This window comes from Ctenopharyngodon idella, chromosome 12 (assembly GCF_019924925.1).
Source record: "Ctenopharyngodon idella isolate HZGC_01 chromosome 12, HZGC01, whole genome shotgun sequence".
Lineage (NCBI taxonomy): Eukaryota > Metazoa > Chordata > Actinopteri > Cypriniformes > Xenocyprididae > Ctenopharyngodon > Ctenopharyngodon idella.
The window spans coordinates 24,282,527-24,306,040 of record NC_067231.1 but is presented as its reverse complement, the minus strand read 5'-3'; the positions used below and the strand labels follow the sequence as shown (position 1 = coordinate 24,306,040).

The 23,514-nt window shown below is 37.6% G+C and overlaps 1 protein-coding gene across 7 annotated transcripts in view; it reads left to right on the top strand.

Moving 5' to 3' along the window:
- The window catches only part of sdk2b (sidekick cell adhesion molecule 2b), a 316,027-nt gene that overhangs the window by 275,294 nt on the left and 17,219 nt on the right, over positions 1 to 23,514 (top strand). For 5 of the 7 annotated variants that reach the window (XM_051913946.1, XM_051913944.1, XM_051913945.1 and 2 more), the window contains exons 17-40: positions 301 to 482; positions 992 to 1,107; positions 2,453 to 2,648; positions 3,660 to 3,758; positions 4,873 to 5,064; positions 6,079 to 6,200; positions 6,298 to 6,407; positions 6,991 to 7,141; positions 7,223 to 7,460; positions 8,808 to 8,923; positions 9,136 to 9,325; positions 9,426 to 9,524; positions 10,373 to 10,567; positions 11,825 to 12,026; positions 12,214 to 12,317; positions 13,715 to 13,785; positions 14,297 to 14,432; positions 15,409 to 15,465; positions 15,944 to 16,045; positions 16,135 to 16,250; positions 17,595 to 17,781; positions 19,246 to 19,383; positions 20,640 to 20,849; positions 20,937 to 21,062. In XM_051913946.1, the coding sequence (XP_051769906.1) occupies positions 301 to 482; positions 992 to 1,107; positions 2,453 to 2,648; positions 3,660 to 3,758; positions 4,873 to 5,064; positions 6,079 to 6,200; positions 6,298 to 6,407; positions 6,991 to 7,141; positions 7,223 to 7,460; positions 8,808 to 8,923; positions 9,136 to 9,325; positions 9,426 to 9,524; positions 10,373 to 10,567; positions 11,825 to 12,026; positions 12,214 to 12,317; positions 13,715 to 13,785; positions 14,297 to 14,432; positions 15,409 to 15,465; positions 15,944 to 16,045; positions 16,135 to 16,250; positions 17,595 to 17,781; positions 19,246 to 19,383; positions 20,640 to 20,849; positions 20,937 to 21,062 (3,455 nt within the window). The remainder of the gene's footprint in view (positions 1 to 300; positions 483 to 991; positions 1,108 to 2,452; positions 2,649 to 3,659; positions 3,759 to 4,872; positions 5,065 to 6,078; positions 6,201 to 6,297; positions 6,408 to 6,990; positions 7,142 to 7,222; positions 7,461 to 8,807; positions 8,924 to 9,135; positions 9,326 to 9,425; positions 9,525 to 10,372; positions 10,568 to 11,824; positions 12,027 to 12,213; positions 12,318 to 13,714; positions 13,786 to 14,296; positions 14,433 to 15,408; positions 15,466 to 15,943; positions 16,046 to 16,134; positions 16,251 to 17,594; positions 17,782 to 19,245; positions 19,384 to 20,639; positions 20,850 to 20,936; positions 21,063 to 23,514) is intronic. The other 2 variants (XM_051913942.1, XM_051913947.1) reach the window with 1 other exon arrangement.

Here is a 23,514-nt window from a genome sequence, read left to right as displayed (position 1 = left end):
CCTTGGTCGCCCCATATGGTCCTCTCTCAGCTCAAAGAAACGCACAGAATGGCATGACATTTCTAGAGTGGTTCTTTGTTGCCCTCTGTTGCTTATAGATGGTACTGCAGTACAAAAACCAACAGACAGATCTGATTATGAAGAGTAGATGACTATATATTTTTGAGATGCTTATCAGAGCATTTCAAAGATGGTTATCTTGGGAAATTCTCTGATCTGTCAAAGCTCTCTGCCCGTTAAGATCAGAACATCTTTGCATCTGTCCTTGACAGTAACAATATAGCCCTCTGCTAATCTCAGGTATCGCCTGACCGGTCTGCCTGTGGATATCCAGTATAAAAATATCTCTAACCCTGATGTCACCAACCTGCTGCTGGAGGATCTCATCATCTGGACTAATTATGAAATTGAGGTGGCGGCCTATAATGGAGCTGGACTGGGTGTTTACTGCCATAAGGTTACAGAGTGGACACTCCAGGGAGGTGAGGGTTTAGATCTGATCCATTCATGTTGTTTTTCTTCACATCTTCACATCTCCTTACCATTCAATACTGAAAACAGACAAAAATCCCCCCCAAAAAAACACCATAAAAGTAGTCCATACAACTTGTGCACTAAATTCAAAGTCTTGTGAAGTCATACGATAGAGCAAACCAAAATATATAATATATGTATTTATTTACTCAAAATAAAAGTCTGAGGTCTGTTGTTGTTGAAGAGAGCTGTGTATAAATTCTTCAAAAATCCCCTTTTGTTTTCCTTTTAAAAATGACAGTGTAAATGGGTTTGTAACGATATGAGGCATATTTGGATAATAATTCCCTTAAAGTACTACTGTTTAGTTGTCTGTAACCTATAATTTGTGAAGACAGAACTAATGGATCTTTTTTGTCAGTTTTCTGGGGTTTAGCAGCTGAGATGTGTTACCAAAAATAGAAGTCTCATTTGTTGCTGTCTCTGTCTTCCTTTTTCCATTTTACCTGTCATCCAGTTCCCACCATCGCTCCAGGCAATGTGAAAGCAGAGCCCGTCAACTCCACCACAATACGCTTCACCTGGACAGCCCCGAACCCGCAGTTCATCAACGGCATCAACCAGGGCTACAAGGTAAACGCTGAAGGAATGAGAATAAATCTGCACTCAGACCTGAGCTGCTGAAAATGCATTAAACGCAGCTTTTATTTTTAGGTTTTTAAAAGATTGTTGATGAGATTTCATGCAAGGGTAGCCAAAGGTATCTTTCAAATTCCCTGCTCTCATTCTTTTGTTTTTGCTGAGAGATCCGGAATTGATCCTTCTGTCACTCTGGTTCTTTATAGCCAGACAGTCTCTGGAAAGCATTGTTTAGGACAATTACAAAATGGAGACAGTCAGCCGGACACATTAGTCTTAATAGCTTATTAGCCAGGTTTAGGCTCGGTCCCAGACAAAAACAGCTGGGATTGGAGGGAATATTTGTTGGCAGGCTTTTCTCTCTCTCTTTCTCTCTGTGGACTCGTTCGAGAACAATCTTATAACTCTCATTCCCTCTTTATTGCCCTCAGAGGAGAGTTTCAAGTGTCTATAAACTTTGAAATGCCAAATAATCCAATAGTATTGGGACAAAAGAAGAAATCTGTGACCATTCCACCATTCTCAGTGGGGAATTCACTTAGAATGAATCACGCTCAGTGATGGTGTTATTTGAACGGCATTATGCAAATTAGGTAATGGTGCAAACACACCCAAAAGTGGTTCAATCTTGCAGACTAGTTCTAGGTTATGGAGCATTTAGACTATTTTACTATTGTGTTTTATTATTATTTTACTTCGCTGTTTTGATCCAGACATCAGAATCATCTCCTAAAAATGCTAAAAAATAAGCTTGACTGAATCATTATATTGCTTTTTCCTAACATTTGATGAATTAAAGGATTAGTTAACTTCAGAATTAAAATTTCTTGATAATTTACCCACCCCAGTGTCATCCAATATGTTTATATTTTTCTTTCTTCAGTCGATAAGAGGTTTTTAAGGAAATTATTCCATTCGAAGGGCTCTACACGATCCCAGAGGAGGAATAAGGGTCTTTTCTAGCAAAATGATCAATAATTTTCTAAAAAAAAATTTAAATTTATATACTTTTTAACTACAAATGTTCGTCTTGCACTGCTCCGCAATGTTCCACGGATTACGTACATTCTGAAGTGAACTAATCCTTTTATGCTGCTATGGTCACTAGACAATGTACAAAACAATAAATAAATTAATTAATTTTAATTAATAATACAAGATGAAAGTAAATAAATAAAAAAAAAGTAAAAGTAAGTTTAAAAATAAATAAAAGTATAAACAAATAAATAAATAGTAAAGAAGTAAATAGTTAATTAAGTAAAAAAAATTAAAAAGTTTACAAAATAAAAAATAAATATACATAAATGGATCATTTATTTTATTCCTTCTATCTTTTTAGCTGTTAGCATGGGAGCCAGGAAAGGAAGATGAGATGACAGTAGTGACAGTTCGGCCGAACTTCCAGGACAGCGTGCATGTGGGTCACATCACCGGCTTGAAGAAGTTCTCGGATTACTTCACCTCTGTGCTCTGCTTCACCACACCTGGAGACGGTCCTCGCAGCCCTCCACGACGCCTGCGCACACATGAAGACAGTGAGTGCTGTTCACACACACTTTACATTCTCACTTTACATCAGGGCTCTGAACCGGTTCAAGGAATGAAAACAAATACTGGAAACAAGCAAAATTTTAACAGGAACATAAACAAAAACGAAATCGAGTTTAATGGTTCTGAAAAAAAAAAACACTTATTTGAAATTACCTTTAACTGGTTAATAATATTATTTTATTATTCTGTTTAATATTTTAATTGGTAACACTTTATTTCGATGCTCCACTTCATACATACTGACTATAAGTAACTTTGCAAGTACATGTCAACTTTTTCTACTAACTCTAACCTACCAGTCTTCTAATACTATAATGACTGGTAATGACTTAGTAGAATGTCTAAAGTGGACCATCCAAACTAAAGGATAACCTTTTATTTTGGCAGTCAACCAATCATGAATTCAAATAGTACAGCCTATGCAAATGTGATGTTGACACATCAAATGTGAGTAAAATGCCCGCGCTAAGTTGTACACGTCCTGATTTTGCCAAGTTAGACGCGTTCCTGTCTCAAAATATTTTGTTGATCCTGATCCTTGAGTTTTTCAGAGGATATGTCACCATTAAAGCATTACATTGTAGTGAAAATGAATGGCAGGTAATATCCAGGGTGTTGGTTGTTGTGTTTGGAAACCACTGAAAATTGCAGGTTAGTGTAGAACCACTACTATACTTAAAAAATTTAATTTTTAAATAATTAAACACCATGTTGTCAAAATTAGTATTGTGGCTTAATGTATTATTGTTATATTATTAACATTTTACCAAAATCATGCTTAAAACGTCATGCTTAAAACATTAAAAATGCTGATTCTGCTTTTTGCTTTTCATTTTTAAGCCCTGCTTTACATGGTTTTTGTTGATGTTCAGTGCTTTCAATTCCAAGAAGCCGTGGAAGCAGGATAACCTCTGACCTTGAAAACCTCACTCGCATCTCTAGGTATACTGTACCTGTGAAGGTCTCACAGTCTGATCCCTGTCCTGTATTTTCAGCTCCTGGTGCTGTGGGTCACCTGAGCTTCACTGAGATTCTAGACACTTCTCTCAAAGTCAGCTGGAGAGAACCCAATGAAAAGAACGGCGTTCTGACTGGTGAGATTTTTGTCCGTTATTAACAAATATTTCTATTGCAGAAATAATCATTTTTCTTTGTTCTTTTGATGACTTCTGCAAAACCAATCATAGATATCAAATGTATGAGACAGGATTTCTGTTGTTTGCTACATGGTCCGAAATGAAATGTGTGTGATTGTGGGCGAGCAGTTTATAATTTTTTGAAGAATTGGTATTGTTGAACAGGTTTTTACTATTAGAGGATATAAACATCACATATTTATGGCTAAAAATTAAACATGGAGGCAACATGGATATAATATTATATTATTTAGTTGTTTTTTTTGTTTTTTTTTATTTATATTTATTTATAAAATGATTGTATGCAATTCAGTTGCATATAAGGTAGTTTTCATGAACACTTGTCTTCGTGGCAAATTTATTCAAACATACATTTATAATTCACAATACATAAGCACCTCTCTAGTGTTTTTTATAGCTAATTAACGAACTGTGAACATTGGATAACCTTCCTGAGGTAAATGCAACATTAAGTGACATTGTTCACAAGCTGTCTTGCTGTGGTTGAAATACTGATTGAGTGATTACATGAGACATGATTCATTTCTGTAAGTTGTACTGTATTTTTCAACATACTTTTTGATATTCATGCATGTTTTTTTTATGCTATAACTTATATTAATCGCTACAGCGATCTGTCACGTCACATTTAAGAGCGTCAAAACGCCATTTGTTATTTGAATTTTGTGATAAAATGGACAGAATTTGAAAGCTTAGACTTTGTTTCGCATAACAAGTAACAAAGCACAAAGCAGCTTGCGATTATTGGATGGGAGACACGCTACAAATAATGTTTGATGTAGGAAAAAACTGCAGACCTGGCTTGAACTACTGATACATAGGGTCAAATAGAGCCGGATTTTATGTCGCTATTTAACTATTAATGCGTAATTGTCGTCCTAAATTCAACAAAAGGGAGATTTTCTTCACACACAGTATGAGTTGCAGTCCAGTTTTTTGATTGACAGGATAAAATCAGCCCTGATCATTATGAAATTACTTGCTTTTATTGGCCGATACTGATTATTGGCTGATACATCTCTAATATTTATATTTAATATTTGTTTCCTAGGGTATCGTATATCATGGGAGGAGTATAACCGTACTAACACTCGGGTTACGCACTACCTGCCTAATGTTACTCTGGAATACAGAGTCACTGGACTAACCGCTCTCACCACGTACACCATTGAGGTGGCTGGAATGACCTCCAAGGGTCAGGGTCAGCTGTCGTCTTCAACAATCTCTTCAGGAGTACCACCAGGTAAAGCAGTCATACATGAATGCACACATACATGCACAAACAAGTCAAAACAGTTATGGCAAATTGCACATTAAAACCAGACTGGAAAAAAGTGTGACATGTTAATAGGAGACAAGAAAACACACATGTTCTCTTTCCATGAGTACCCCTGAACCAGCTTTAGACCACCACTGGTTTTTAGAGCTCCCATTAAAAGGACTGCAGAGGGTTATAAAGTTAAACGTCTGAGCTCTCGTTATTGCATCGATGCAGCACAAACACACGGATGCCCTGGCTGCGTGGAGTTCACTATTATGACTCCCAGGACAGAGATCGTTTCTCCTTTATTGCTTCATTAGACTGTCTATGGATTCCAGACTCAAACCATGTACGACCTGCACACATTCAAGAGTAAATGTAGACGTTTAAAGATGTATGAATCCTGAACAGTCATAGCGTCGCACCATGTTGCCCTTATTAAGTTATGCAGACCCTGCTGCTTTCACGACATTCCCACAGTGTTTTATTGAAGGCATATTTCATCTTATGATAATAAGCTGGGTAACAGCTGTGAGTGTGGAATGATTTGTACCAGGGTTCTCGTTCATTTCTGCCTTTCACAAAGACATTTAACTGTGTGAAAACTACAGAAACTGGTGCTTATTTTTAGTGCTGCTTGCTATTGTTATGGTGTAACAACCACCCCAAACACCATTGCAACCATATAGCAACATGTTAATAACCATCCAGAACACTCTAGCAACCACATAGAAACTCACAAAATTTAAAATTTGTGTTTTTATATAATGTGACTGAATGAGAGCAGTGTGCTGAAAGAATATGTGGCGCTTTCATTTTTATATAAAGTCTCATCTTACCAAAAGAGGGCGCCATAGCACAGCTAAGCATTTTCACACATTCCTTTAATGTTTTGTTTATGTTAATTTTTTTTCTAATTAGGATTTATTGCTAAATTATATTCTGGATTAAATAAAACTAAATAACTAGAACACTCTTTTCTTTCTTCCGATACAGAGCTTCCCGGGCCTCCCACAAACTTGGCCATCTCAAACATCGGCCCTCGATCAGTAACATTACAGTTCAAGCCAGGATACGATGGCAAGACTTCAATTTCTCGTTGGCAGGTGGAGGCCCAGGTGGGTCTCTCTTTATTCAAGGGGGTGAAGCTTTCATATTCTACACTTGATCTTTGCCTGAACACTTCCATGAATCTCTCTCTTCTTCTGCTTTCAGGTCGGTGTCATTGGAGAGAATGAGGATTGGGTGATGGTCCATCAACTGGCCAATGAACCTGATGCTCGCTCTCTGGAGGTCTCCGGCCTCAACCCCTACACCTTTTATAGGTGACATTTATTATTTATCTTCAGTATATTATCAAATAAGGCCTCAAGGGGGTGTGAAAGAACAGTTGGTTCCTTTCTGACGGGTCTCCTTGAAATCAAATCACAGAGGAGACGCATGTTACTCTTAGTTATAAAAACCATTGGTCTTGCTTGACCATTTGTATTATTTTAATATTCTTTAGTGTTGTCAAAAGTACTGACTCCGATACCAAGTCGGTATTAAAATTTAAAAAATGAGCGCTGTTGAGCAGATTCGTAAAAGTGCATTCGGTGAAGAGCATCATTGATTTACAACATGTTTTTGAAGTGTTGATCATTGTAGCTACAGACATATCTAGTCAGTTTTAGTCATTTTAGTACTTCAAATTAAGCTTCATTATTTATTTATTTAATTAGTTGACCAGGCAACATTTCAATTTTTATTTTATTTTATTTCAGCTTTATTTCAGTTACCGTAAATATTTTTTAACGGTTTTAATTTTACTTTAAGTTAACAATAACAACACTGCTTATGATTGGATCACCCGAGATGGATGTTAAAGTATAAAAGCCTATTAAGGTAAGTGTATATTTGTATTTGCAGGTTCCGTATGCGTCAGGTAAACATAGTGGGCACCAGTCCACCCAGCCAGCCTTCCAGGAAGATCCAGACCCTGCAGGCTCCTCCTGATATGGCCCCTGCAAATGTCACCCTGCGGACAGCCAGCGAGACCAGCCTCTGGCTCAGATGGGTGGTATGTTCTAGAATCTAAACAATACACATATATGTGGCACTAAGACACAAATTCACTCTCTCTTTTTCAACCGTCCATCAGCCTCTTCCTGAATGGGAATACAACGGGAACCCTGATTCGGTAGGTTACCGTGTGCAGTACAGCAGGACTGGAGCTCAGTCCAAAGCCCTACTGCACGTCATCGCAGACCGCTTGGAGAGAGAGTTCACCATCGAGGACCTGGAGGAGTGGACAGAGTATGAGGTCAGAGTTCAGGCCATCAATGGTATCGGAGCAGGACCGTGGAGTCTACCTGTCCGCGGAAGAACCCGAGAGTCCGGTAAAGAGAAAACAGGCTTCAGAAGTTTCAGTAATCAAGAGTTTACGAAAGCAAAGTGTTCTTTTTTTGTGTCTATTTAATGCAATATTTTATGAATAATTCAGTTTAATTATGGCCAATTTTGCTATATATATATATATATATATATCAATATGATATATGATTATATGATTTATTAAACATTTGTCTAATTAATTAATTGTCACATTACAATAACTGTAGACTGATTTATGGTTGTTGATGTAATGGTCATTCTATAATTGAATGATTGGTACATTAATATAGTATACAGTGCATTCACAAGTGTGAAGATACATATTGACTATTTTATGGTTTCAAACGTGGCTCAGCCAGCCAGACTGCTGGAACTATCCATTTTATAATATGAAATGAAAAACATTTCAGTGATAAATCTTTCACCATATATAGTATGCGGGCACAGTATTTTCTGTTAAAACAGGCTTAAATGGGCACAGAACTGTGCACACGTGCAAATCTTTTCATTCTTTCTGTGCCATGAAAGAGAAGCAATCCTGACTTCCTCTGGACCACCTCTTTTTCCCCTTCTCTCCTTCTGCTCCGCTCAGTCTCCGTGGTTACCAGAATTCAGGGAAGCAAGTTTGGGATTAATAAGTGGGTGTTGAGGAAATTGGTAACACATGGGGCTGTACACATGACTCCCCTGATTTTTCTTTAGCCAATCAAATTCCCGCAATCGTGCACTCTGTGTCCGGGGATTTGTGCCGCAGAGTGATTCTCTGTTACTCCCCCAATAATGGTCAAAATCTGGTGTCTTCCAGGCCTCACTGCCTTTGATATGTGTCCAGCCATCAGCACACTTAATCTCTCTCCACACACACACACATATACAATGAACATATTTCAACCCCATTAAGGACTTGAGGTATTCAGAAAGACTAATTTATACATATATGCAACTTCCGGGAACTTGCAATAGTATTTTCTTCCCTATTGTGATGTATATACAAGTGAAACGGCTTCTTGAACAAGAAAAATGTAGGGCGGGGACTTGATTTTGTCCTTTGGGAATTGATTGGACAGTTATGGTTTGCTATTGGTCGATCTCATGTGAGTGACAGGTTGTTCCACCCTCGCGCCAGTAAACATCATCAGAGAAGAGAATGAGATGTCGCTGCAAGAGGGAGGGGAAGTCATTTTGATTAAAGATTATGAGGGCACATGAGTTAAAAAAAAAATATGTGCATGGATAAATTATTTATAATAAATACAGCAATAAAAAAATAATGGTGAGTTTAACCAGCACATCTGTATTTTATCCACATCTGACTTTAACCAATCTTTCTGTCTTCCTCTGTTTTAATGCAGTCCCCTCTTGTGGCCCCACAAATGTTTCTGCATTTGCTACTACCTCCAGCAGCATTCTGGTCCGCTGGTTTGAAGTTCCCGAACCCGATAGGAATGGACTTATCCTGGGCTACAAGGTCTGTGAGATGCACTTTCCAGTGAAAAAAAAAAGAAGAAAGAAAAAAAACACCATGCATTGAAACAAAGCTGCAAAAATTACAATTTGAATACATGACTGCATAACACATGACCAAAGCTAGGGGTTTCTTTCCATACAATGAAAGTGAATGGTGACCACAGCTGTCCCTGATCCCCATCCATTTTAACTTTGATCTATACCTTCTCACAGGTGGCTTATAAGGAGAAGGATTCAGACTCTCCTCTTCAGTTCTGGACGGTGGAAGGAAACGCCAGCCATAGTGTTCAGCTGACCGGACTGGGGAAGTATGTTCTGTATGAGATCCAGGTGCTAGCCTTCACCCGCATTGGAGACGGCCGACCCAGCTCTCCTTCAATTCTGGAGCGAACCCTTGATGATGGTGGGCATGGCAGTACATAACAAATAAATAATTGCTTTATTATGTTCTCAGATGTGTCTGTATGATAAGACTGCGTGATGTTTTTTTTTTTTTTCTTCAGTGCCTGGGCCGCCTGTCGTCATTCTGTTTCCTGAAGTCCGGACCACCTCGGTCAGACTCATCTGGCAGCCACCTTCCCAGCCCAACGGGATCATCCTGGGTACAAGAGTTTGTTTGTTTGCTTGTTTTTCATGTGTATCGTGTGCATGCATTTCTGTTTTCTGGTGTTTATACTCACATGTTTGTCCTCTGAATGACCTCTTTTTACCATCATGAGATTAAACATCCCTGAATACTTTCAATAATGATGGTTAACGGATCCTACACATGCAAATATACATGAACATGTGAAAACAATCACAGAATATCACATAAAAAGAATTATTTACCCTTACTTGCACTACCATTCAGATTTAATGAATGGTTTTGAATTAATGGTTTTGAAAGTCTCTTATGCTCAACAAAGCAGCATTTATTTGATCAAAAATACAGTAAAAATTGTAATATTGTGAAATATTATTACAATTTTACAGATGTCTATTTATTTCAGCCATTACTATAGTCTTGAATGTCACATGATCCTTCAGAAATTATTCTAATATGCTGATTTGGTACTCAAGAAACATATCTTATTATGATCAATGTTGCAAACTATTGTGCTGCCTAATTTTTTTGTAGAAACTGTTCAAAGAACAGCATTCAAAAGTTCAAAAGAACAGCGTTTATTTGAAACAGAATTCATTATAAATGTCACTACTGCCACTTTTGATCAATTTAATGTGTCCTTGCTGAATAAAAGTATTAATTTCTTTTTTTAAAAAGTGTAATTGCTTCCACTCCTTAGCGGCCCCATTGTAAACGAAATCACATTGGTTTTGCTTTCATTCATTGGTTTGCATTTCTTCTAATTATGAAACAAGCCAAATGTGTTACATTCTCTCAATTGCATGCGAGGAAAAGCAGTTTGTCCTGTTCTAATCTCTGTGATGTCATCGGTTCCCTCTCCAGCCTATCAGATCACATACCGCCTGAACTCCACCAACAGCAACACAGCCACGTTTGACGTCTTGAACTCCAGCGCACGGCAGTATACCGTCACCGGACTGAGGCCGGAATCCGTGTACGTGTTCCGTATAAGAGCACAGACACGCAAGGGATGGGGAGAAGCAGCGGAGGCTTTGGTGGTCACCACGGAGAAAAGAGGTAATGCACGTTATTATCACCCACCATCAATGAAGCAAGACATGTTCAAACTGAGCATCACATCAATGTGTGCCTGTTGACATTAAGCAAGAAATGAATGATTAAAGGTTTTATTTTGATTTACATCAACCTTTTTTGTTTATATATATATATATATACAGTATATTAATGAATAAAACCTAGGCACACATTCTGTAATTCATAAGTGGCATCTGTGCTTCCCTGCTCTTGAAAAAGCCCCCATCCTTATGCGTATGATGTTATGATTACACAGAGTCATGTAATCAGACTTGTATCTAGAGAGGGTGTTTGTGTGTTCATGTCTCTGAACGGAGACTTCTACAGTCCACTGAGGTTGAGTCCAAAACAACTCAATCCCCTCTAGCCAGACTTGCTTTGGTGTGGTCTGAGACGTCTGGCGGAAGTTTTGCTGCACTGATTTCCACTCAGGCAAAGGCACGTTCTTCTTACAGAGCATCACAATCAGACCTCGGATTATTTATGCAGTGCACTGATCCAGTGTAGAAATCAGAGGTTTTGACTCATAAAGTGTGCTTATATAGTGAAATATGAGAGTCATAAATTTTCCATAATCTAATGTATTTTTTAAATTGTTCAGCAGGATTATAAGTGTGTGGTAAAGCAGAGATAATATTGTATGAGTTTCTATGAGTATAGACATAAAAACCAGTGTTAGGGATGCTACTTCAAAGCTAGCTTCCCATGCTACAAGTTACTCATATTTTAAAGTAGTTATACTATTTGAAAAAGTAGTTAGCTTCACTAAAATTACTAGACTAAAAAAGTAGCTTAATTATATTTGCTTCAATATATTAAACTATTTAAATTGCCATGCTACTTACTATCGCTAGTCTCAGGGTGATTGGACAAGGCTTTCTAAAGATTTTTTTATCAACAAAAATTTGGATACAGTTTTGAGATTATTCATCTATATATTTGCTCCATTTTCGTGCATCAGATTATATAATTTAATTTTATGATTTAATTCTGCTTCCAGAGCACAAAAGCAATGAACATCTCAGTTTAAGTTAAATTAAATTAAATAAATAAAATTAGGTTTTGCTTAATGTTTTTTGAAAGACTTCTGTTTCACATTAAATTCACATTAAACAAAGCGATTCACAAAAATGTAAATATTTTGAACTTCCCAACACTACGTATGGTAGGGGTTCGTCTGGTTATTGGCTTTGTTTGATTAAGTTTTAAGTCTAATTATGCTTGACCTTTAACCCCCAGCTCGGCCCCAGCCCACCAGCCGTCCTACAGTCCCTCAGGAAAATGTACAGGCACGCAGTGTGCTATTATCATGGGAACCTGGCAGCGACGGTTTATCGCCAGTCCGGTATTACACGGTTCAGGTCAGAGAGCTGCCCGAGAAGAACTGGACAGTTCATTCTGCGTCTGTTAGCCATGAGTCCAGCTCCTACATCGTAGACAGGTACAAAAGACATGTGCTGGGATGTGTTGTGTGATTTGATGCATAAAGTCACAGTACTTCACAGTACAGTTTTTCCATAAAGAGTGGCGTTACTTTGTTAGTCATTGTAATATAATACTGGCTTTATGCAAAGCATATTTTGAGTAGCTTCTTGTGTTTTGACTCATGTGTGTGATTTTTATTTCAGACTGAAGCCCTTCACCTCGTATCAGTTCAGAGTGAAGGCCACTAATGATATTGGAGACAGTGACTACAGTGAAGAGAGTGAAGCCATCACAACACTACAGGATGGTTAGAACACTTCTCTTGTACTCTTTATCAATGTTTTATTGTGGAGACATGCACACTCTAAAGCTCTGTTTCAAAACCTAGATATTTTAAGGCATCATAAGAGTTTCAAATGTCCTTAGCTGGTTGCCAAGATGCCCAAGCTGGTCTTAAGTTGGTCAGGCAGCTGGTCTCTCAGCCTATCCAGCTGACAAGTGCCCCAAACCCTTCCTAAACCATAAAACCAGACCAACCTGAGTAGGATGGGAGAACCAGCTAACAGTAGGTTGCATAAAACAGCCTTTTGTGGCTGTATGGCCAAAATCAAAGTCAGCATCTCATATGTTCTCTAAACAGTGTAAGGAGTGGAAAATGGGCTTCTCATTAAAAAATAAAACATTGGGAGACGCTCAATCAAATGATTTTAAAACTAAACAGATGAAATTACTGTTTACAAGCAAACACTTAGCAGCATCACTTTGTTCTTCTGGAAAAGCACACTTGAAAAGAGCTGTATTAAATTAGCGTTTCATTCAATTTGAGGCTAAAAATTATGAAAAAAAGACCTGTTTGTGGAGTGAAAACACCCCGTTTCCAAAAGCTAAATAAAAATAGTTTAATATAATTTCAATGGACTATTTCATCCAATATTTATACGTGCTGTAACAGTGAAGACTTTTACATTGTTACTAATAGTTTCTGTTTCAAATAAATGCTGTTCTTTTTTAACCAAAAAATCCTGAAAAAAGTATTTGTTTTGCAAGTATCTTGCGCGTCGTCAGAAGATCATGCGCGGAACTTTCCACTCCCATCTGCTCTTTTTGGGAATTGTGCTCTCATGCTAATTTTCCCTGTTCAGTGTATCTGGCCCTAAAAATCCTGCTAACCCAAAAGTTTTGAACAGTATCCCTGTGTAGACAGTGTTGCAGCTCGCTAGGTTTTAGAACAGAGCCATTAAACACCATATTCTTCTCTACATGGCTCCGCCTTCCTCTCTTCTCTGAATATATACAGCCGAGTCATTCTGTACATGATGTGCATCTCATGAATTGACCATTATTCTGCACACAGATGCTACTCTGCCTGTATTACGAGAGTACTGTTTTACAGCCGTAATAGCAGCCAAGGTTTTATTGTGTACGCAGGTGATGTTATTGTGTTCCAGCAGTGATGTCATTGCTGGAGGCAGTAGAATAAATGAGGTAATACAGTATCTCTGGTTGCTACGAGACTAAATTATACCTAAGCAACTCTAGTGAAGTGAGACGGACCAATGCATAATGCCTGTTTAAAACCCAACGCAACAAATCAGGCTGTAAGACAGGCGTAATACATTGTAGCTGATGCGGCAAAACGTTCACAATGATGCCAAGTGCACAGTTATCTTTCTGTCTTTTAATTGTATCTCTTGCTCTCTCCAGCTCCAGACGAATCTCCCACAATCCTGACTGTCACGCCACACACCACAACCTCTGTGCTGATTTGCTGGCAGGTAAGGGGGCGGGACTTTCCACTATACTTCTCCTGTGCTTTTCTATCAACGGTTTGTAATAACAGAGCAGGAGGGCATAGTATGTATCTTAAACACATATTCTCAAAGTCACCCCTGAATTAGCCTACCATTTCAAAGAGCCGCAGGCCTCTGGTTTACATCTCTATCCATTCAGGTGGCAAAAAGGTGAGTGAACTGGTTCCTCCACCCAGTTCATTCACACTTTATTAGGGGGGATTTCTCAGGTTTGATCGTTAAACTTGAGCAAATGTTTGATGTGACAGAGCAAAGATGTCTTCCCTCCGGATATTAGCAACGTACATGTGTTTATACAACCTCCAATTACATGTAGTTTCAGAAAAGTTTTAACCGCAGACACAAATCAAATGGCAAAGGCTTAAAGGCTAATCTTTTTTCTGACCAATAGCAGAAGGAGAAATAGCAATTCTGTTTGGTCTGTTTGGTATTATGTGTGTGGTGACATTCACTCAGCCTGTCCTGTCATCCTCAGCCCCCTCCTGAGGAGAAGATTAACGGGATCCTGCTAGGCTTCCGAATCCGATATCGGGAGTTGCTTTACGATCGGCTCCGAAGTTTCAGCGTTCATACCATCAGTGGTGCTTCAACCAGCTGGGCAGAACTCACCTGTAAGCATAAGACATACAGTATCTGCACTAGTGACCAGGGACCTGCACAGACATTTTGGGGGGCAGGGGCTCAATCAGAAAAAAGGGCACTTCTCATAATTATTTATTTTAAAAAAATGATAAACCCTTAAATATATTAAGACAACTCTGACTTCCTTACCAATTTATTTTAATTCCCTCACACTCACGCAATTGTTTCATACTCCACAGATTTCTACAGAATAATCAGTTCACACAGAGACTATGGTCTTCTTTAGTGTTCAATAGGTTTATCACAAGAGCAAAAAAAAAAAAAAAAAAGTACCCCAGAAAAAAAGGGCAATTTCTCTCTTGGAAGAAAAAGGGCAGGAGCTCAAGCCCCCTTTTATGTCTATGTGTGCACGTGCCTGCTAGTGACAGTTCTCTTACTAGTGAGATATGGCTAGACATGACCCACCCAAAAAAATAATAATAATAATTATCGCAACATAAATACCAATGTTGAAACCCTTTCGTTGTAGTGCTTTGGCCTTTTTTTGTTGCACCTAACCATGAAAATTGTGATTAATTTATCTTTTATATTTAATTATCTTTTTTATCAACTGTTATCAACTATATATTTATATGTGTGTGTGTGTGTGTGTGTGTGATCAATTAATTAATCAATTAATCAGAATATTAAAATTATGAAAAATTAAATAAATTATATATAATCAATTAATCAGTTAACTGATCATAGAATATTAAAATTATGAAAAATTAAATATATATATATATGTTTATGAACAATTAATCAGTTAATTAATTGATCATAGAATATTAAAATTAAAATTAAAAATAAAATATTAAAAAAAACAGCCAGAGCATCATTGTACTATACCAAGCATAATGTCATATTCATTCTAAATGTTTTAAAAATATTTAAGCTAATATCTCACTCTTATTCTTTTTCTGACCATATCTTCTTCACAAATGTCCTCCACTTTCTCTCCTGCAGCTCCATATAGCTTACGGAATCTCAGCGAGCCGTCCCTCACTCAGTACGAGCTGGACAGTAAGTTGCTTCCTGTTTGTTCTTGCAATCTGCTATTTTTTTCCCTCCCATAAAACTGATATATGATTGTGTTTAATGCAGCACAAGTCAAGTCTTGCTTTAGAGTTAAGAACATGCAGCCTGGATGTTTAGGCTAGATGCTATCAGCAGGCCTGTTCTCACCTCACATCTAGAGTGGTAATGAAGTTAAGAGCCGGGTCTGGTTTCTCTCTGCCATTGATGTCTGCAGGAAGAGCAGTGTGTAAATTGAGTTCAGATAAGCAGACTGACTCATGACTTGGACTAGGAAAGTTTTCAGAGAAAGCCTGAGTCAAAGTTAATAAAAAAAAAAAGATGGTACAGAGAGTGGGACATCTAATATAAAGCAAATCACATTGTTTGTCCTTTTTTTTTGTTGTTGTTTAGTAAGAAAATTAAATCTGTGAAGTGCCTACCATGTGTGAAGAAACTGTTATTTGTGTTTTTTGCTCTTTTGTAGACCTTATGAAACACAAGCGATATGAAATCAGAATGAGTGTGTACAATGCTGTTGGTGAGGGACCAACTAGCTCACCACAGGAAGTGTTTGTTGGTGAAGCAGGTAAAACTTGTATTACCGTTATGAAGTCCTTTCTTTGTTGACACATGAAAAGCAACAAAACTTCACATCACATCGATGTTCTCTCACAGTTCCCACTGCCCCACCTCAAAATGTGGTCATCCAATCAGCTACTGCCACACAATTTGATGTGACGTGGGACCCGCCTCCGCTGGAGACTCAGAATGGAGACATTCAGGGTTATAAGGTCTGTCTCTGATGATTAAGTGGAAAATGCTTTTAGTGTGAATCCCATGAGTATTTTCTGTATGATGTTAAGTTGTTGACCTTCCCTGACTCATGGGCTTTTCTTACTAATGTGAACTATTTACATCATCTGGTGGAAATTACACTTTTTGAATAATTACAAATTACAGCTTGAGTGATTTTTTACATAAAGGCCATTTTAAAGGGGCCATGAACTGAGAAATCAAAATTCCCTTGATCTTTTGACATATAAGAGGTCATTGTACTATAAAAACATCCAAGAATTCAGAACTCAAAATTTTCTCATTAGTCTAAAAACAGCTTATATTGAAGCCAATCTGCCGAAACGACAGGTCGTGGAATGTGCCACTTTATTACGTAATAGTGTGGCTAAACACCGCTCCGCAGAAGATCAGCGCCCGCTTCTACATCACTGCCTGTTTAGCCCCGCCCACCGAATCGTGAATGCCATGTAGTAGGTAACAGAGAGACGCTAACGCTGGGCTACTAGAGCTAGCAAGCGATAAAGATGGCTTCGGGGACATCAAAGAACGCTTCCTTTACAATCGCTGGAGCTGTCAATCAAACAGTTTATAAGTTACTAAGTTCTGGACTCTCCAAAACTCCCGTTAAGTTCAACGAATCTCTTATTTAAATTGTGTTTGCGCTGTTAGTTATGATGGAAGCATTCGTTAGTGTGCAGAAACTGAGTTGCAATGACGAGATCACTGCATTCATGCGCTCAACAACATGTCTGTGATCAGCTACAACAATGTTCATCACTGCAATCTTTCATGCCACGACTTAAATATAATGCCATGATCTAAATGTAATGCTATGATCTACACTTTTCACGATTAGTAAACCTTGAGAGCTGTCATTGTAAAAATGTGCTAAAAGTTTTCGAGAGAATTCCACATAGAGAGTAATACTTAGCTATTTCATTACACTGAAGTCTCACAGCAGACACACCCCTTAAAACAGAGCGTTCAAATTAGAGAGATAAAATCAGGGTAGGAAAAATGCCTTTTATTTCTAAATTATGACAATTTTTGATGCAAAAATCATACTAACATTATAAGTGCACCCCAGGAAACATTATAAAACATTATTAAACAATAAAACAACGCAGTTCATGACCACTTTAAAAAGGTTACAATAATTAATAAGGCCCTGAAAATACTTCCAAGAACATTGTAAAGTGACCTTCATATAACAAAAAGGACAAAAATGTTTCTTCAAAAATCAACACCTGGGATATAAAAGTACCCGAGTGTTGAAAAATGCCTAAAATAGACAATACAGAACAATAATATGAGTGTGACCTATTGTTTTATTATTGCAGATTTTCTTTTGGGAATATCAGCGGAAAAACGAGACTGAGAAACTGCGGACACTCTTCCTGCCAGAGGGAGGGGTGAAGCTGAAGAATCTAACGGGCTACACCACCTACATGATCAGCATTGCTGCTTTCAACGCAGCCGGCGATGGGCCACGCAGTCCACCGACCAGAGGAAGAACCCAACAAGCTGGTGAGGAAAAGTTCTGTCCTTCCCTGACCTTCATGCGTATCACAACACTTGTTCTGGGTTATTTGCTAAGCACATAATGTACCAAGTACAGGAAGGCCACTATGGTATCTGACACTAGATAGCCCTCCTTTTTTAGATTTTAAAGCTGAAGTGAGTAATTGTACTTTTGCCACTTATTTTACAGTAAACACATGGGCAATCAATTAGGAGTTTGGAATGATTGAAACTATTTCAAATGATTTCATTATTTATGTGTCTAAGACATTCTGGAATGCGAACCGCTGCTGACAGCTGGCCAAGAAATATCAAAAACTCAACAAGCTATCATTTGCTTCTAATCAGTAAATCTGCTATATGCATTTGTTTGTGTGTATAAAGTTCGGTCTGATGAAGCAGAGTTATTTCTGCCTTATTCAGCCCTTGTGGTTTTCATTCAGCATGCCTGTGAGTTGGCTCACGGCTCAGAGCGTCTGTGGGACACAGTCTCTAGATTGTTCTCTCTTTCTGAAGGAGATGCTTCCCTTGGAGTCTGAAAGAAATGTGCTTTTCATTTGATTGCCAAAGAAGTGACCGTTTTTGTCATCTGATATTATAAAGTTGGCCGTGTTGAGCTTCAGTGTCAAAATAGATGGATGAAATGCCGTTCCAGGCTATTTTTTTTATGTGTGGGCTTTTTGTTTTCACTCTCTTTGCTAATATAGATTTCTAGAAGGGGAAACATGAGGAACCAAGTAGTGTAATAGAACATATAAAAAGGATATTTTGAAGAAAATGGCATATTTCCATTTTTGTGTAAAATTGAAGGGCAGAACTTGCACTAGATTTATTCATTGTCTTTTTAATGAGGAAAAGATGACAAATATGACAAACTTCACCACTACTATAATCTGATTCTGAAAGGAATGATTCTTATGAACTGGTTCTTTTAAATAAACAGTCAAAAAGACTCTCCAGTCATTGAATCAGTCGAGCAAATTACTTTTTGTCCATTTTCAACCCAAATTGGGTTGTTTTTAACCCAGCATTTTTTAGAGCGTGAAGAACATTGTTTTTGTTTGTGGTTAAAACTACATATAATAGCTTGACGGTTCTCACTGATATCTTGAATTGCTCATCCAGAAATCACTTTGACTGGCATTAAATGATTTTGCCTCAAGCTGTGGAGTTCAAGTACATAGCAAAGGAAGTACAATAAATCAGCAAGAGTCTATCTTCTCACTAGCTGTGTCTGTCTTCCTCTGTTTCGTCTAAAAAGATTTGTCTCTATATTATGTCTGCCCTTTTCTTTTTTTCCCCCCAAAGATAGAGACAGACAAAGAATGACAGGTAATTTTGTTTTAGCTGTTTTTTGTTCCAAGAAGGGTTTAAAGACTCAATCCCAGGAAAAGGAGACAGGGAGACGTGTTTAAGCCATTGAGACTGTCTGTCGTGTCTCTCCAGATTAGCAGATGTTTTCTCTTTCAGCTCCCAGCGCTCCCAGTTTCATCCATTTCAGTGAGCTCACCACCACCTCTGTGAATGTGTCGTGGGGCGAGCCTGTCTTCCCTAATGGTATCATCGAGGGTTACAGACTCATCTACGAGCCCTGCATGCCTGTTGATGGTCAGTGGCTTTCTTGTTTCTTAGGTGTGTTTTTCTAAAACATACCACCTTTAGCTTAAATGTTCGTTTTTCAACACCTTACTGTCATTACTACATTGTAAAAAAGAATTGTTGGTTTAACTTAAAAAAGTTACCTGGTTGCCTTAAAATTTGAGTTAATACAATGAAGGCTATTGGTTTAATCAACAGAAACTCAAAATATTATGTTAGCTGAACTACATTAATTATCTAAGTTGATTTAACAAAAGAAAAAATGTTACCTCATGAAAATAATATTTTACAGTGTAGATAATCATGAGGTTAATTGATATAGTCAGTTGTGTGTGTGTGTGTGTGTGTGTGTGTGTGTGTGTGTGTGTGTGTGTGCGCGCGCAGGGGTGTTGGGCCCGGGAACAATTCCTTCCAGAATTGTTCTAACTTCAAATTGTCAATATTATAATTAGTCAGGGTCCACAATTAACATTTGCCACACCTGCCGGTGGTGGGTTAATTAAAAAGTTACTAGCCATTCTTAACTTAGTCGTATTTTGCATTATTTTTATTTAAATAATATCTATATTTTTAACTAATTTAGCTTTTTTTTTCCTTGCTTGTTTATGACAAACAGTACAGATCATTTTGAAGCATCACTTCAAATTATTTTTATTTTTATATATTATTTTTATCTTATATACTATTATAGTATTTATTCATATTTTGAAATACCTTTTATTTTTATATTTTATATAAATTATATTTATATTTATATTTTATATTTCCAGTTTTAGTAATTTTGTTATGTGCTTTGTCATTTTTATTAGTTTTTTTTTAAATATTTAAATATATTTTCAGCTTCAATTTATTTCAGTAAGTTGCTAAGGCAACCTTTCTAATTATCATTTATGCTTTTTAAGTGTAACTTTTTCATCTAATTTTTTTTTACAAAAAATATTTTTAGTAGTTTTCATTTTAGTTAACGATAAAAACACAGCTTACAAGATATCCATGCTGGTCACTTAACAGATCATGTGCTTCACTTGTCAAATTACCCTTCTTAAACTCTACAAACAAGTTGTAGTGAATAATAAAATTGCCAGCCAAATTCTTATTAACTGGCCAAAGTCATTTCACTTGCATTTGGCATTGGATGAGTGTTAATTTTGGACCCTGCAATCAATATTCAGATTCCAACTATATGGTTGAAATGAGATCTACACCCATGTGTGAGTGTGTGTTGAGCTCCTGTTGCCTGAACTAAAAGCAGTGTGTTTGTCTAGAGTCCTCAGTGGCCTGTGTCGACTGTCTTCACTCCCCCTCCCCCCCAGGCGTCAGTAAGATCGTGACGGTGGACGTGAAGGGAAACGCCCCCCTGTGGCTGAAAATCAAAGACCTGGCGGATGGCGTCACGTACAACTTCCGCATTCGTGCCAAAACCTTTACCTATGGTCCGGAGGTGGAGGCCAACATCACCACAGGACCTGGAGAAGGTTTGTCTGTATGCTAGAGCCTCTGTACTATTTCAGCTGAGCAGTTTCAGCTGAGCTTGTGTGACCCCATTTTTTCTTTGTGATCAGGAGCCCCGGGCCCTCCCGGTGAGCCCTTCATATCTCGATATGGCTCTGCCCTCACCATCCACTGGGCCAATGGGGATCCTGGGCGAGCACCCATCACACGCTATGTTATTGAGGCCAGACCCTCAGGTGAGATAAAAATACAAATGAGCACTTTTGAGAAATTAAACGCAGGAGCCGTGGCTTAGTGGTTAGCACATGCTCTAGTTGAACCTAGGTGCTCATATGGGAGTTGCAGGTTTGTGTATGTCTATGCCAGTTAATTTCCCCATGTCTCAAACTTCCTGTCATTTCCTTAAAGTCTTTGTCTATGAAAAGTGTCGTATCTGAAAGACTGCAATTTAGTTAAATAAATATTTGCGCTGTGTGTTTCAGATTGAAGTGCAGCACTGTGTTCAGACTGGTAATGAGAAGTGCTGTTGTCAGAAAAAAAAAAAAAAAAAAAGGGGGGTAGAGAGAAGCTCTAAGGGTTCCCTTTAGGTTTCTGCCAAAATAAAAGCTTGATGGTTTAATGTTTGAAAAAGAATATTAAGAGCCATAAATATATTTTAATTTTACAGTTGTACAATTATTATTATTAATATAATTATATTATTTTTTTTAAATACTCAATTTTTTTATTGTACAGTGAAAATTACAATAATAATTCTTATTTTGTTTATTTAATAATTATTATTATTTTATTATCATTATTATGGTCATATTAATGTATAATCACAGCATTTTTGGCCAACACAAGCCCAGCAAACCTGGAGCTTTTTTTTTAAATCACATTTTAAATAACAATTTTTATCAGCAAAATCGCTATTAGATTTTTTTACAAATTGTGCAGCACTACTTAGAGCCTTGGTACTCATGGAGGTACTGCTGGTATAATCTCAGATTAGACCGATTCCACTCTCCTTCTCGCTCTCCAATTTTCTACCCATCTACCCAAAAATTTTGTCAAAAACAAGACAGAAATAGGTATTAAACAGAAATAGAAAATAAACTGAATTCACTTAGTTTTAGCTTACAGTGGGAAAAAAACCTCAATATTTTCTGATTTAGAAGATCCAACTTAAAGGGATAGTTCACCTAGAAATGAAAATTCTGTCATCATTTACTCACCCTCATGTCATTCAAGACTTTCATTTATCTTCAGAACACAAATGAGGATATTTTAATGGAATCTGAGAGATTTCTGTCCCTCCATTGACAGCTATGCAATTACCACTTTGACGTTTCAAAAAGTTCATAAAGAGATCGTAAAACTAATCCATACGAATTGAGCAGTTTAGTCCAAATTTTCTGAAGAGACACGAACGCTTTATATGATGAACAGATTTAATTTAGGCTTTTATTCACATATAAACATTCATCAACATACGCATCAGTTATGGTAAACAGAAGCTCAAGCATGTTTGCTTGATGTGCGAGAACAAATGAGATTTGCTCTCGTGTGTTACGCAGCACGTTTGAGCTTCCGCAAGAACCAATGAGATTTGTTCTCGCGCATCAATCAAGTACAGATGAGCTTCTGTTTATGTTCGCTGATCAATGTTTATGGGTGAATAAAAGCCTAAATTCAATCTGTTTATCATATAAAGTGATCGAGTCTCTTCAGAAAATTTTGACTAAACCGCCTGATTCATATGGATTAGTTTTACGATATTTTTATAAATTTTTTGAAGCGTCAAAGTGGTAGTTGTGTAGACTGTCAATGGAGGGACAGAAATCTCTCCGATTTCAATTAAATTTCTTCATTTGTGTTCCAAAGATGACAGAAAGTCTTACAGGTGAGTAACGGGTGAGAATGGGTGAGTAAATAATGACATATTTTTCATTTTTGGGTGAACTATCCCTTTAAACCTTGAATTCAAGGAAATGAGTAAACCCAATTCAAATATTCAATGTCTCTGACTTTAAGGCTCAGACTTAACATGAGGTCTGTTTTTCAGCATATTCCTTGCAGCCAAACTCTTAGATACAATTCTCCCAAAAAATGAAGAGTGATTCCATATGCTTCAAACTAGAAAAAATATTCTGACGGGAGCTTGTGTCCGATGAAGGAGATATATTGATGTGCTCCAATTGAGACAGCACAGATCAGATTTCCTCAATGACTGAGAAGAAGCCCTGCTCGAAAGAGAAAAGAGTGAGTTCTGGGGGAGGAGCAGATGGTATTGATTTAAGAAACTGTGTGTGTTAAAGATCCATACATTAGTGTGATGTATGCCAGACCATTTTTGCATGCCGTTCATGTGCCATCGAGGTGGAATATTATTATCGCCCTCAGCCCTGATGATCTCAAAATGTAATTTCTCTGCCAGGCCTGGCACATGACACCAGCACTTCTCTCTCTCTCTTCCCTAATGCTCCTGAAGGTGCTTGAGGTTCTTGGTAGCACATTAAACACATTAGACATAGCTGCAATGACATGTGATCTATTGTGATGAAATTTTATTTGATGAGGTCTAGCCTTTGGATAATTAGTTCTGACAGCTGCTGCAGTGTTAGGGGTCATTCACACAGAATGTGTTTTTCCATTCCACTGCACTACTTTTCCATTATTTTTCTATATAAAAACGCGATAGACGGA